This window comes from Leptonotus elevatus, chromosome 2, assembly GCF_054856555.1.
Source record: "Leptonotus elevatus isolate MCC_2025b chromosome 2, RoL_Lele_1.0, whole genome shotgun sequence".
In the NCBI taxonomy this organism is placed as follows: domain Eukaryota; kingdom Metazoa; phylum Chordata; class Actinopteri; order Syngnathiformes; family Syngnathidae; genus Leptonotus; species Leptonotus elevatus.
In genome coordinates this window covers 3101494-3117331 of record NC_141240.1, presented here as the reverse complement: position 1 = coordinate 3117331, position 15838 = coordinate 3101494, and the positions used below count along the sequence as shown (strand labels likewise).

General features: G+C 40.0%; 1 protein-coding gene across 2 annotated transcripts in view; it reads right to left on the bottom strand.

Moving 5' to 3' along the window:
• The window catches only part of LOC147178168 (myosin-7-like), a 94777-nt gene that overhangs the window by 37288 nt on the left and 41651 nt on the right, over positions 1–15838 (bottom strand). For both annotated transcript variants that reach the window (XM_086070000.1, XM_086070001.1), the window contains 4 exons: positions 11373–11511; positions 5695–5813; positions 5471–5620; positions 4088–4258 (listed from right to left, as the gene is read on the bottom strand). In XM_086070000.1, coding sequence (XP_085926126.1) covers positions 4088–4258; positions 5471–5620; positions 5695–5813; positions 11373–11511 — 579 coding nt within the window. The remainder of the gene's footprint in view (positions 1–4087; positions 4259–5470; positions 5621–5694; positions 5814–11372; positions 11512–15838) is intronic.

The window sequence follows — 15838 nt, the reverse complement described above, 5'->3', positions numbered from 1 at the left end:
ATTACTAGTAATTACACTTCTTACTCTCTACTTCTTCTCTACTTACACTTAGCTCTACGAAAAGTTGGAGGTGAGGCATATGAAACAGTCCAAGGCCTACAAAAAGTCTCTTAGAGCAATATGTAAAACCCAACATGAGGTCAACCATTTTGGATTTGCTTTAAAATTTCGCCTAATTATTGGCCTATTATAGAGGTCACATTTTAAAGAACTACTTCCGCATATATTATCAGATTGACTTGAATCTGTGAGTGGAACGAGCTTATTCTGGGGCCAATTAACCATTTTGAACGCAGTTAATTTTTGTTCAAAGGTGCCAGGTTTTCTCTTGTTAGAATATGAGAAAACCCGGTAAATGTACCATAAACAAGCCTTAATTCGGCTGAAAATTATATGGCAACCTGGCCACTGGCGGAGCCAGAAGGGAGGCCGAATTAAACTAAACAAGTGTATGCATGCACATTTCATTCATGTTAAACAGAAACACTTATGTTAATTGTTCATAGACTTTGAATGTTTTTGTACATTCTGAACATTTTTAAAAAAACAGCACATTATGAGCTAAAATCTCCTGCGTACTTAATATGTACTTATATGTATGTATATATGTATATATGTACTATGTACTATGTACTATGTACTATGTACTATGTACTTGTACTTAGAGACTCCGATTGAAATAATTTTTTTCTGAAACTAATTATTTGACAATCTTTGGATACCGTGAAGTATCTGATCTGTAAAAAAAAGAGTTATGTTAAAAGAGCTAAAATGGACCTTTGTTTTGTCTCATTGTTAGTGTGTACTCCATTCATGCATGGCACCACACTCAAGGCCAACATACTCAGGAACCGTCATAATTTTTTTAAATTGCTATTTTTTTAGTATGAAGTATTGTTATTTTACTGTCTTACTAATTAGATTTCTCCATTATACTTGAATTTGAAAGGATTCAAGGAATTCTCCTATCCACAAAATTCAAGGATACAAATATCCAATATCCAAATATAACACCCATTTCCACATGGCATGGCATAAAATACAATCCCAGGTTAGCTCACTAAGTCCCAAGCACTTGAGAACATAAAATCCAATAAATATGATTAAGATATAATAGGCAATGTAAGACTTAAATTGGGGGGTGGGGGGGCATTTTGGTCCCAGTGCGACTTTTTTACCCCTGAACCGTTCATGCCAGAGTATCCCAACGTGCAAGTGCCTCAAAGTGGTCCTGGCTACGAGGTCCCTTCAGAGCTGCAGCTCTAGTTCCAAATAACTTTCATCTCTCACTGTAAGTAACTTCCAGCCATGCCAGTAGTTAACTTCCAGCCACGCACATTCAGCCAATAACAGATTCAACTAGCAGATTGGCGTGTTGTTCAAACTAACACGGAAAACACACACACAAAACTTTTGCGAGGATACGAGAGATACTACGATCATATCGAACATTGAGTTGAGCTATTCTCAGGACACGATTACTTAGAAAGTCAATAATCGTTTGCTTAGATATGGGGGAATTTCTGCTGGAGCCAAAGGGCTTTACACAGTGTCTTGTGCAGAGAAATAGTGGACAAAAAGAGCCGGTTTCGGCAGCAGCAATATGTAGCCACCTAACTGGTAAGTTAAGCGTATGAACGTGTTGAACTAAGATAGCAATAGTATATAAAGTTAAAAAACCCACCTGAATGACTAGCAATGTTCATGCTTTTTTTTCTCATTAATGTCTGAGAAAGAGATGTAAACATTACATGTTTAGAACACTGTTTATTGTTTATCAGCGTTTTTGTTAATATAGTTTACTTTTTTAAATCCAATGCATTCCAATGGGTGTCAATCGAGATCCGGATGTCACATTTCTCTGAACACGCCCCCCCTGTGGCAGGAAAGTAGCGGCGCAGTGTTAATAGACTCCGTCGAGGAGGGCTAAAACGTTTATCCGTCAACTTTCCGCCAAAGAGCATTGACAGTCACTTTGATGAAAAGGACATGACATATATGCGCGAGGTGGGCAGGTTGGATATTACCATTGCTGATGAAGTGTCAGGAGTGCTTTTTTTTTTCAACTCGGCGACGCCTGCTATGTGGAATTAGTACCTTCTCTCTTACACCGCTGAGTGCTTTCAAATCTGATCATACAAAGGGTTTACAAATTTGTATAATCCAGATTTATTTCCCCTTTATGTGTTGTCAAAACCCCCCCAAAGTTAGCAGTTTCACGCAAGTCTTGCAGTGTTATTTAGGTATGTTAGCAACTTAGCAGCTGCTAATTGGGCCGCGGCCGCCGTCATTTATGTCGTAAAAAGTATTCTTTATGGTGGTGGTCAGTTATTAAATTCAACTGTGTAATATATATTAAACCGTAACAGCACAAAGAAACGAAACAGATTATTTCCCCAACATTTTGCGTGTGGCAACAGTTCAGCATCTGCTGATTCAGCCACCATGTGCCTGATCATGTCTTAATTTGATAACTATACAATCGAGCTACATCTACATGACTAACAGATTCAGTAATTGACTCAACTGATATGAGGTGATTTCTACACAAGCAATGAGAGGATCCCAAATCCTCCGTCTTGTTTCTTTTTTATGGCTGCTGTGATCCATTGCCTACGCATTGATTCCTCTTTTGGTAGCCTGGAGAATGCTCAATCCTTTTTCTGCCTCTTCTCATTGTGGCAGCTGATCCACAACAGCTGTCTATCAATTGTTATCATTGTGCCGTTTGCTGTTTACTCAAAGTGGCAAACGCGTTTTTTATGACGTCAATGTCCGGATCTTTATACAATGGGTGTTAATTAGACATGGATTTGCGCTATGGCAGGGGTTAGACTGTAGAGTAAATATACAAGTTGTTTAACCCATTAGGGCCTAAAACGCCTGGCAAAACATGCTTCTAAAACCTAAGGGTGACTTTTGAGTTACCCCCGAAAACCTGAAGTTTTCCTGGAAATTCAACAATATTAAAAATAATTGATATCTCAGCTCCTGAAGCGGATAGAAACATAATTCCAAAAGCTTTTCAGAGCTTACAACTGTGTAATTCACACACGCCTACGTTTATTATTATAGACCATCAATATATATAGTTTTAAATCAACAAACAAATGTTGTATCTGTGGGTATATAACTACAAATATATTTACCTTCAACACTGAAGCGCAGTTGCAATAACCTTAGGGAATCAAGTGGTAATTATTCGTCGTCCATTCCGTTACAAAGCCGTCAACATTTTCAACATCCTCATTATCTACAAACATATTTCTGAACAATATGTTACTGTCAACTTGTTACCCTGATTCGAATTCCTCCCGCGCCGTCATCAATCGCTTCATTTATTTCATAACTCCCGCGAATCTCCATTAACCATAAACGCTCGAATAAAATGTCAGGACATACTACGAGGCCCACGTCACCCTCTCGTGCATATTCTAATTAATTTAATCTGCTAAGAGACCAAGAATTGGTCAAAACATAACAAAATGACATATCCGCTCTTCCGGGTTTAAAGGGAGAAGCACGGTCACGCGCTCCCGGCTTTAACGGTATAAGTGCGGTCAGACGCTCCCGGCCTTAATGGGTTAAAGCTGCAATGTTCAGTTTAAAAAGTTAATATCAAAGCTTTTTCTACATCATGCATGCTCCACAAATGCCCAAATGAGTACAAAGTCAGCATGTATCGTCCCTTTAGTGTGAACACACCACAGTTTTTTGGTTGAGGGAGGGATGGAGTGCCGTCATGCATGAGTTTAACACAGAGGCTGCAGTTACATTTAAGGCCAAAGGTGGCAGTCGCGAGTAAAAAAGTGACCAACTCCACATAGATCCTTGAACTAAATATAATTGTCATCTTCTGATTGAACTGGTATCATTTTTTTCCAAACTTGCTGATTGAACCCAAAAATCCTGAATGCGCGAAGCCAATTTCCCCCCCAAATAAACATGAAACAAACTCGTTGATCCGTGATTTTGATCAGCCCCAAAAATCCTTATAGTGTAAAGTTTAGTTAGGACACAAAATTAAGACACGGTGAATGAGGTCCAGAAGTACGAAAAGAAACAAGACATGGTTAGGTAAAAACACCTTCTCAATGAGGTCGATGCAGGGTTGCAGGTCCAGACCAAAGTCAATAAATGTCCACTCGATGCCCTCTATTTTGTACTCCTCCTGCTCCAGGATGAACATGTGGTGGTTGAAGTACTGCTGCAACTTCTCATTGGTGAAGTTGATGCACAGCTGCTCAAAACTATTCAACTGTAGAAGAAACAAAAAAAGTGAGTGAGGCTGACATTTTTTTCGAGATTCTCACAGTCAAATTGGTCCTGCTGGATTCCCACCGGATGGAAGTAAATTTCACCATTAATCACAAGGTTTAGCATAAATGGAAGCAGATGGAAATCAGAAACTATGACAACAATGGGAGTGGAAAGGAGTAGAAACCATGATTTGATATTTTATCTTATTTCAACTAATATCAAATTTATATTTGGTCATTTCCCCTAAGCATCAAGTTCAACTTTGCATAGATACAGCTAGCATTGTGTCCAGTTGGGGTCTTTGCATTTGATGGAGGAAAACAATCCTTTCCCCCCTGGACGCAATATTGCAAACATGCAGATTTTAAAATCTGATATATATATATATTTACCATGTCTTACATTGAGTCATGATAGGTAATTGAAAGGGAAAGATAATAGGATTGGATTGTTCTATGGATCTTATTAAAGAGTGGGCACAATCTGGTTGAATCACCTGGTATGAGAAACAAAATCATGTTTACTGATTAATTAAATCTCACACAATAAATACAGCTTCCAAGAACTTCCGTCCTATCTCCAACCTCCCCTTCATATCCAAAATCCTTGAAAAATCAGTTGCTGCTCTACTCCATTCTCACCTATCCCAAAACCATCTGTATGAACAGTTCCAGTCTGGTTTCCACCCACTTCATAGCACTGAAACAGCCCTCATCAAAATCACAGATGACCTCCTCATGGCAGCTGATTCTGGAATTCTCACTATCCTCATCCTCCTCGACCTGAGTGTGGCCTTCGACACAATCAGTCACACCATCCTCCTCAACAGACTCTGTTCCATTGGCATCACCCACACACCCATTCTACCTCTTTTGCCGCTCTCAATTAATTCAACTCAAGTCCTTTAAATCTGCCCCCTCCTCTGTTACCTCAGGTGTGCTCCAAGGATCCTTGAGTGTCGAGGAAGGCGCCTATAAATATAATGCATTATTATTATTACCATTACAAAGAAATGGAAGTGGGATTCTGTAAAAATTTGGGCTCACGACTGGGACAGATCAATCTCTGTGGGAGCTGGAGAGAGATGGACTATTTGTTTGAAACACTCACTCGCAATTGGAACGAGAGTGGGAGCCAAAATCCACTGCTGTGTCAACCTCTAGTGACCACCTCCAACAGCACACAATATCACGTCACCTATCTTGTGTACCTCAAAGATCTCAAAGCCGGCAATGTCCAGCACGCCAATGAAGTATTGCCGAGGTATTGCCGTGTACAAGGACACATTGATGCGGGTCACCAGCCACTTGAACATGCGGTCGTACGTAGCCTTGGCCAGAGCCGCCACTGCAAAGTACACCTGCACATAGCCATCAGTTCACATTACATACATGGGATGCTTATGCATGCACTCACAGCAACTGAGAAAGTTACCTGCTCCACTGTCTGTCCTTTTACGATGGACTCATTGCCTACTTTGACTCGAGGATTCAGGAGGCCCTTAAGCAGTTCAGCAGAACTGATGCCCATTAAGTAGGCCGCCTTGTCCACACCTGCACGGACGGGTTAACAACATTGTAGCGAGCATCAGATCAGTTACTAAAAAGTTACTAAAAAGTTACTAAAAAGTTACTAAAAAGTTACTAAAAAGTTACTAAAAAGTTAGTCGGAAATGTCAAAGATCATAGATCGCCCACGAAAACTTGCCAAAATGTGTCTTTGACTTCTGTCCAAAACTAGTAATGCCTTCCAAAAAAATTAATAAATGAAAATTGAATATCTAATGTTTAAAATTATTAAAGATTTGTTTAGCATTTGTTCATTCATTTTTTTCCCAAAATTAAAAATACTTTCTTTAGCATTTTTTTTTAAAGGGAAAAAAATTGGATATTTCATTAAATTCTGATATTTTCGTCTGATATTTTCGTCTGCCCCGATCACAGTCAAGCCAGCCCCTGGTCACAGTCAAGCCAGTCTTCGGTCACAGTCAAGCCAGCCGCCGGTCACAGTCAAGCCAGCTCCCTCTCGCTCAGTCCAGTCATGGCAGCCAGTGTCCTCTCGCCCAGTCTAGTCATGACAGCCAGTCTCCTCTCGCCCAGTCCAGTCATGGCAGCCAGTCTCCTCTCACCCAGTTCAGTCATGGCAGCCAGTCTCCTCTCACCCAGTTCAGTCATGGCAGCCAGTCGCCTTCGTCTCAATTCAAATGATGCATTTTAGTCTAGATTAACTCCAGAATTAACCCATTTAGAAATTATGAAGGGGTCTTAAATTTTCCTCATCGGTGTATGCCCACTGTGAGAGACACAATCAAAAATAAAAACTCATGAAATCATATTGCATGATTTTTAAAGAATGTATTTGTATGTTAGTGCTGGAAATAAGTATTTGAACATGTGCCAATCAGCAAAAATTCTGGCTCTTAAAGACCTGTTACTGTGTCTTCAAAAAGTCCACCTCCGATCTACTTATTAATCTAATTTAGCAGCACTTTTTTGAGATTGTTAGGTGCATAAAATCACATGTGCACCTTACAATCGGTCAGACTACAATGGCTACCATGGGTAAAACCAAAGAGCTGTCAAAAGACACCAGCGACAAAATGGTAGACAAGGGTGAAATGGGCTTCGGGGCAATTGCCAAGCAGCTTGGTGAAAAAATATAAACATTTGTAGGGTATCAGCGATGCTAAGAAAGGCGAGGAATCAGCCCAGAACTAAACAGGAGCAGCTGCTCAATGACCTGATAGGGGAGCTGAGACTATTGATTCAAAGGTTACTATTCCTAATACCAGAGATGGGAAGTAACTAAGTATTTTTCCAGTACTTTGTAATTCAGTGGCTATTTATTTTTTTAGAATACTTTTTATTTTTATCCGTTACATTAAAACAGTATCTGTACCTGTATCTGTTTTTATTCGATACATTTTCAAAACAGAGGGTCGTTACTCGTTTTTGTTTTGTTTTACATGCACGACAATTAAAAAGAGCAGCGCAAAAACTCCGGTCAATGTTCCTGGCTTGGCCAATCATATGAAGCGTTACACACGGTCCCCGACATCCCTGTTTGTGATAGGCTCTATCTCAACCTAAGAGATGATGCGATGGAAAGTGTCGAAATTGAAACGAGATTGAAACTGTCAACATTATGGACTCAACTCAAAAGGAGCTAGCGAGTCGGCTGGCTACCCAGTCCGCCCACCCATGGCCTTACGCGGGAAATGTTCACCTTGGTCGGCTTGAAGAACAATTCATGGCGAACGCATTGTGTTCTAACTTAAAGACCACAAGCTAGCCGCCTGCAAGAATTCCCCGTCCAATCTGAAACAACTTATCGAGGTAAGGTACAGTAAAGCTAAATAATCATTACCCTTTCGTTAGCTTGGCCTTGGTTAATGCACTGATCTGAATATATGACTGGATAGCCGATAGCCCGAGCCGACTACTGTATAAATTATACGGTATACGTACAGATTAGACAAATACAGCTTGTAGGCAGTTAGTATAGGGCCGAGGGTGGGGGGTTTGTGGCGGGGTGGTCACTAATTTTTAACAAGTAAATAAAAAAAAAAAATGAACAAGTGGACGGTATGTGCTGCTTTGAAGACCCCCTTTTTATTTTATCCCTCAGTTCCTTAAACCCCAATGTTAGATTTGGCAGAGGCATCTTTTGTTGAATTAGTTATAATTCTTTAATTTAAAAAAATACAAGTTTCCGCCTGTAAACATCATTAAGCATATAATTTATACATGTATTTAAGGCAAGTTGTAAATGTCTGAAGTCCTCTTGTTTATGTTTAACAAATAAATCAACATCATAAATAATGCTGTTTCTACTAAGTACTGTCTCAAATGTTCTCCAACTTTGATACTGTAAATGTATAGGATCGTAAGCCGAGAAATGTTTCTTGGGAGGAGCAATATAGCGGCCTAGCGGCTTCAAAAGTCTTCGCCTATCGGCTATCCAGTCATATATTCAGATCAGTGGGTTAATGACATTAGTCTAGCAATAAATGCTATATTAGCGTAATAGACCAGCTTGGTTCCATTTAGATTTCACAAAGCAACACATATGTTTAACTCCTCTAAATGGCATTCTTGGTTGATGCAGTGGAAACTTAATTTCCATTGCATCTTTAAACCAAGGGCACCATTTAGAGGAGTTTAAAAAAAGTTGCAAGGGCTTCATGAGGCGATTTTGTCAGTTTTAAGGGTTTGTTAAGTGATGATCTTTTAGGTTTAATGGTCCTCAAATTATGACACGAGGAGGAAACATCCGGTAAAAATACTTTTTACTTTTACTTGTGAAGTACATTTTAGAGCCTGTACTTTTTTACTTTTACTTGAGTAATTATTTGAATGAGTACTTTTACCAAAGTAATTTTTTATGCAAGTAATTGTACTTTTACTCAAGTACAGAATGTCAGTACTTTTCCCATCTGTGGCTAATACACTAAGACGTCATGGTATAAAATCTTACATTGCAGTCAGCACTTATCCTGGCTCGTTTGAAGTTTGGCAAAGAGCCTCTAGATGATCCAGAGGAATCATGAGAGAAAATAATGCGGTCAAATGAGACCATAATACACATTTTTGGGTCTTAACTCCACTTGCCATGTTTGGAGGAAGAAAGAGGACAAATACCATTTCAAGAACACCATCCCTACTGTGAAGCATGGAGGTGGAAGCCTCATGCTTTGGGGTTGCTTTTCTGCAGAGGGGACAGGATGACTGCGCTGTATCAAGGAGAAGATAAACGTGAGAGATAAATGTATTTCGGCCAACAACCTCCCTTCCCTCAGTGGAGCATTGAAGATGAGTCGTGGTTGGGTCTTCCAAAATGACAACGAACCAAAGCACACAGACAGTATAAACAAGAAGTGGCTCCGTAAGAAGCAAATCAAGGTTTTGAAGTGTCCTATAGCCAGTCTCCAGACCTAAAATCAAAGGAAAATCTTTGGAGGGAGCTGAAACTGAGTGGGCCAAAATTCCTCCTGCATTGTATACAAACCTGGTAAAGAAAGATTTGACCTCTGTAATTGTAAACAAAGGCTTCTGTACTAAATATTAACCTTTATTTTCTCACGTGTTGAAATACTTATTTTCAGCACTACCATACAAATAAATTCTTTAAAAATCATACAATGTGATTTTCCGATTTTTTATTTTAGATTGTGACTCTCACAGTGGACATGCACCTATGAGGAAAATTTCAGACCCCTCCATAATTTCTAAGGAGGTGAACTTGCAAAATCGCAGGGTGTTGTGTTGATTTCCCAATAACTGTTGCAATTGGTGTTGTTCTGATACCGTTTCTTTGGCCCCCGATACCGATTCCGATACCCAGGTTTGCGGTATCGGCGGACTGATATCTAGGTTTTTGGGGGGTTTCTCAACATGAAACACCTCTTTCTGTGTGTGTGCGAGAGTACGCAGGAAAATGACTTCAAGCACAAAATGGTTGAATGTTTGGATTCATTTTTCATCGCAGAAGGATGGCTTTGGGAGTGCAACATGCAACAGGTGTAGTAAAACCTTTGCATGCAAGGGGGAGGTAACACGTCAAATTTAATGAAACACTTGTTAGCAACCACCGTTGCCATTCAACAGCATGTGTGTGTGACAAACGTGCACGTGGCTCTGTATACATCCACTTGGTGTTCACTTTCTGCTTTATGTGAAACTCCGAAGTCATTTATTTTGTATGTAAAATGTTTCAGGGACACAACAAAAAGGCTAGCTATAAAGATTGTTTGGTAGGTGACCTATCTGTCTCAAATATACCTCCTGCTTTGGGCTGTGTTTCATAAAATGTCAAGACTAAATGTTAAACATGTTGGTAAATGTTATTGTCATGAGCTGTTAATCAGAATGGGCTACTACTAGTAACCTGAAGAGTTAGGTATTATCTTCTAAACTATTTTGATAGAACCAGTAATATTTTTATTTCTGGCTTTCAAGTTACCACATTGACTCCTTTCACCTGTATTTATAAAATTATGTTCAATTTAACCCTGAAAATAAAAGGTTGATGTTTTAATGCTAGCACTGCTTCGCAACGCTCATTCATGGCCTTATTATGTATATTCATATGTAAGTCTGTGCACTCAACAAAACAAGCTCGCAGATGCGCGGTGGGTGGAGTTGCGGGCGGCACACTTTTTTTTTTTTTACAGCGGCTTGTGATGACGCTTCTGCTCTCATTCCTGATTCTGTGTTTCGCAAAACTTGTGGCAAATGACAATATCCAAATTTAACACACCCTTCCAAATCGCCAATATTCTGTCCGCCCATTTGTGCACAATATTGGAAGTCAGAAAATTAGTCCTTTCCTTTTGGGTTTTGGCACAAAAATTGAGAAAATAAGTCATTATCATTTTTAGTGTCTGTTGAGTTTTGAAATACGAATGAACAAATAATGCACAGATTATTAGGGTTTACACACTGAACATTAATAACTCACAAAAAGTTACTGATATTAAGCTTTCAGGGGAATTTTTATGTTTAGCTCCTTGTTGTTATTAGATAAGGCCTCTTTGGCACATAAGTGGTGACCTGTGTCGCTGTGACCTTTGTCCTGACTCTGTATCTTCTCATCTACCTGCACACTTACCTCTGGAAAACAGTGAAGTCCGGGTAGTCACACATTGGAAGATATCAACACATTGTTTAGGCTTTGCTGCGCTCCTACATGGGTGCGGCTCAGGCAGTATAAGAATGGGATAATTTTGGAGAGGACAGACCATCTTCTGCATCTGGCAGAAAAGGGCTCCACAGCCGTTTCTCGATATTTCTAGCATCCATTGAATACAGTATTTCAACTGAGAATATAAAGTCTTGTGGTGGTTACTGTTAGTATAATTTTGCAAGCATTAAAGATAAAAGGACCAGTAGAAGTTCAACAGAACTCTTCAATTGGTGCCGTGACAGTTGGACATCAAATTAAGGTCAACTTTAAAGGTTAGAGTACTGTAACGTTATATGTTTTGGGTATCTTAACACAAGAAAACTTTTATCGAGACCTGGTTAATTTTTAGAATGTGAGAATGTGCAAGAAATGTCTCCTTTTAAGGGATGAACAAGAAATGAGGTTGAGGTGAAAGAAATATGTAGTACTTTCTGTGTCGTCCGCTTCAGCCTGCTCCTCTCGTTGCTTCTTCTTGAATTTCATGTTGCCAAAGTGCATGATGGCACCGACAAGCTTGTAGCAGCCGGACTTTTCCTCAGGCGTGAAGTTCAGTGTGTCCATAGCGTGCTGTAAGAAGTGACATTGTCGTCGTCGTCATCATCATCATCATCATCGTCATCGTCATCGTCATCATCATCATCATCATCATCATCATCATCATCATCATCATCATCATCATCATCATCATCATCATCATCATCATCATCATCATCATCATCAGGAGCGCAAATGGGAAGTAGGCGGGGTTCACTCTGAACTGGTTGCCAGTTAGGTTTATTTATTTCCTATGACCTCTGCGTTTCTTGTTTTCATCACAGCCGCATATCCTGTCCCCAGACACAATACCGCTTTGTGATTGGTAGTGGTACATATCGGTGAAAATCAGCGGACTCGGTACAAGATGGATTCTCATGGGTTAGTAAACTCACAAATTCCGTGAGAATTCAGCTTGCAGCGCAAGGTTATGTATACAACACTAAAAAGCCATTGTATTATTTGAAATAATGGCTAAACAATATTTATTTATTTTTAAATATCTACATTAGCCATACATGATAAAGCTATTTGTCTGGAATGACAATTGCCCATCAAAACATATTTTAACATTTGTGTATGCACTCAAATCTAAACAACAGCAACAACATTCACATAAATAAAAACTAAAATAAAATGAAATTCACATATTAAATAACAAAAGTAGTATTATTGGGATTTATCTATAGTGCATACAGCATAACAATGTTTTTTTATTTATTATTGTTATTTTACATTTGGCTTGACTTAGGAATGAGGAAATGCTGTTCATTATTTCTGTCTGTGAAGACTCTCGATCTTTTATTATTGTTAGTAGCTACTAAACATAGCATAACAACTGCCACATCTCGTCAACAGGCAATAGGGCAGTTTACAATTACGCCCAAACTACTATTTTTAGAACAGCGCACAGCGCATGGGCGTGGCCAGTTGATTTTCGGACAAGAAACACAGGCAGGCGAGGGAGTGTATTTGTACGAGGCAAAACTTGTGAACTGACTCGCTATTTCACCATAAATATACTTAACAGACATATTATAGTTACAACAAACCTCTGCTGCTTTGGCGTCTGCCGCTATGTGACTGCCGATGTTGTAACCGGCGATGTTGTGACTGGAATCAAATGAAGAGAGTTTCCAGAGGAATATCTCCACTGGGTTCAAGCATGTACAATTAAATGTCAGTAATTTAATGCGAAAAAATTTCACCGAAGACACCTATATGTGCTCTCTACATTTTGTTTTGCCAGCAGCTGAAAATCCAGAACCAATCGATTGCAGGTATGGTTATTGTCTGCTTTCTCAGCGTTAGCCTTGCTAGCTGCCTGCTTCAACATTTTAGCTACTATACATCATGGTGTAAATGCACCAAAAATACCTAAAGTTTACCTACGGAAGCCACTGCTGCTTGGATGTGAAAATTAATATAACGTATCAGCGCTATAGAACCCTATGCCTACAACAAAACGCTAGTTGATCAGTGTCACTAAGACACTGTGTCACCACACCACTACCCCTGAGGCTCAAATTAAACTTAAGTAACAAGAAAAATCTGATATTTGGGGAAAATTATCATATGGGGTAGTAATATACAATTCAGATTTTTTGGTGTGTAAAACCTTCACATACAATGCATTCTGGGATGTTGCAGATTTGCAGCATTGGCTCAGTGTAGTAAAAACGCTGAAGACTGAATATGGTATAAACACTAATTATATTTGCATAGCAGGTTTCAAAACAATGTTACAAAATGCCGGTTAGTAAAGGTTAAGGTAAGGTTAGTGGCAGAATAACAACAAAAACAACTTGGTAAGTAAAAAATTTGAAAACGTACAATAGTAGGAACAAAATTACAAAAATAACAATAACTTTTGATCCCCTTGCATCAAACTATAATACCAATAATGCTACACCAACATCTCAAATCCTAATTGAGAAGGCCATGTCTGAATGTCAATTCTTCAGGTGGTGGCCCAATAATTGTTTTTGTCCTTTGTAAAGCACAAAACTACTTTGCATTTGCGTGTAGCCATTCTTGCAGTCTGCATCGTCCAAATTTATCAGCATGAATGGGAAAATGATCGAATCAGTCTAGTCTAGGGGTGGGCACACTCGGTCCTCGAGGGCCGGAGCCCCGCAGGTTTTGGATGTTACACAGCTGAAATATGATCAGTTCAACAGCAAGCTCTGCATAAGACTGATAACGATCCTGTTGATTGGAATCAGCTGCATTGGAGCAGGGAAACATCCAAAACCTGCAGGACTCCGGCCCTCGAGGACCAAGTTTGCCCACTACTGGTCTAGTCTAACGTCTAGTCTGGTTATGATTATTATTACTTTTACTAATATTACTTTTGATCAAATCTGCCTCTGATGGTGTGTAACTTCACTCCAAATTATTTTGTTTTCCATAGGATACACCATCATTGAGACCTCAAAGTAATAAGTAAACACTGGTGATGGGAAAATAACCCTAGTATGAATTGTTGCTAAAAATATAGGCAAACCAATAGATAAAGCATGTGGCATCCTTTGGTACATGTCCGGGCACACGTTACAAATCTACAACAATGAAATACAGCTGCCTCTGGGGTAAAACCTAAAGGAGATAAAACCTACAAATTGGCATTTACTCTATTTCTATATTCTATTGAGGCATCTTACGCAGAAATTGTTTCAAAATAAAGGAGATTGGTAGTGATACCTACATGAAATTAATGCCTAGAAAATCAATTTCAGGGAAGCCATGAAGACAGATATTTTGAAAGTGAGACAGCTTGCCATCTAGTGAGCTATTAGGAAACCTTTTGTTGCTAATGCAAGACGAAGGTCTGCAGTGGTACTTTTGAGTAAAAAAAAGGCTAAAAAAATATATGAATGTGGATTAATTAGGGGATAAGCAATTAATTGTTTCAAATATGCAGTGCTTGCCTGGAGAGGGTTAACCAAAGTAATTAGACAGAAGTAACAGCCCAAAGGTAGGCTTAAAATCTTCAGAAGAAAATCGTGACATAAGCAACGATCATATAATAAATCTTACCTTTGTAACGAATATTGCCCGTCACCCTCAATTTTTTTTCATTTTATGTGCCTTTTTAAACATTTTCCCCTGGGGAATGTGTGTGCGTGTCTTAACTCTGTGTTTTCAGTTCAAAAGGACTCTTTGAGTTTCCCCCCAGCAGGGACTGGACTTCGTTTTATAACCCCCAGGAAACGCATATCACAGCTCCGACAGACCTGAAATCTTGTCTGACAAGCAGTCCACAGACCATCTTTTATGATCTGGTCTATCCACAGGAATTAGCCATGTGTTGTTGTTTTTTTAAACAATGCCCTTGGGAAGTTATATGGTACAACATTGTCCTCCAGCGGTCGCTATCGGTTATCCTCAAGAATCCTGCCGCTCCTAATTAATCTGAAGTCTACATATTTCGGGACATACACGTACTTGACTGACGTCAAATAACTCCTGTTGTTTATCTTTGTACACAACCTGTATGTCTATCTCAAATGAATGATGTGTGTAATTTCTGTAGCCACCTAAGTTTAGCTAATTAGCTTAGCGGATTCAATAACTTTATGATCGCGGTAATGTGTGAAATGTGTTCAGAATGATAAATGAAGCATAAATTCTGATCCAAAAATTATCAAATACTATCCCAAAAGCTTGGTCTCAGTCGACCAAGTCTGCTTCATGCGCACGGAAGGGGCGGGGCGGGGCTACGGCCCAACTCCCCCCTGGTGACACAGCTTTTAAAACCAGCGCGCGAAGGAACTTCGCTCTCTTTTCCTGAACTCTCTTCCCCATGAACCGCTCAAGGGCTCTCTTTTCCTGGAACTCTTTTTCCTGAACTCTCTTCCCTGCAACTCCCCCATGATTTTTTCCTTATCATCACGAGAAACGTGGTCGCTGAGGGTGACTACCCTTTGAGCCACAACGCGCGTCCCAAAGCGCGCATCAAGCAAGGACTCGAAAACATCCTGCGCATCCCCCAAGGCGTGCGTGTCTGTTCCAGCCGTGAGTCCGAGCCGGCCACACAAGGACCTTCCGCGACTTTCACGCCGCGCGTGCATCACCGACCAGCAGCCAGAGACTCCCGGGCAGCATTCCAGCGAGACGTGCGCCAGCCAAGGACCTGCCGCGGCCTCCACGCCGCGCGTGCACCTCGCCACCAACCGGAGACCTGGTGCAGCATTCCAGCATTCAACCGAGGATCGACGCTCGAGCCTCTCTCTCTCTCTCTCTCTCTCGCTCTCTCTCTCTCTCGCTCCCGTGCGACTGAACCAGACCGTAAGTTGCGCCTGCATTGCAATCTGACCATATACCACTGGTGCAACGCTTTTATTCAAACATAAAATAA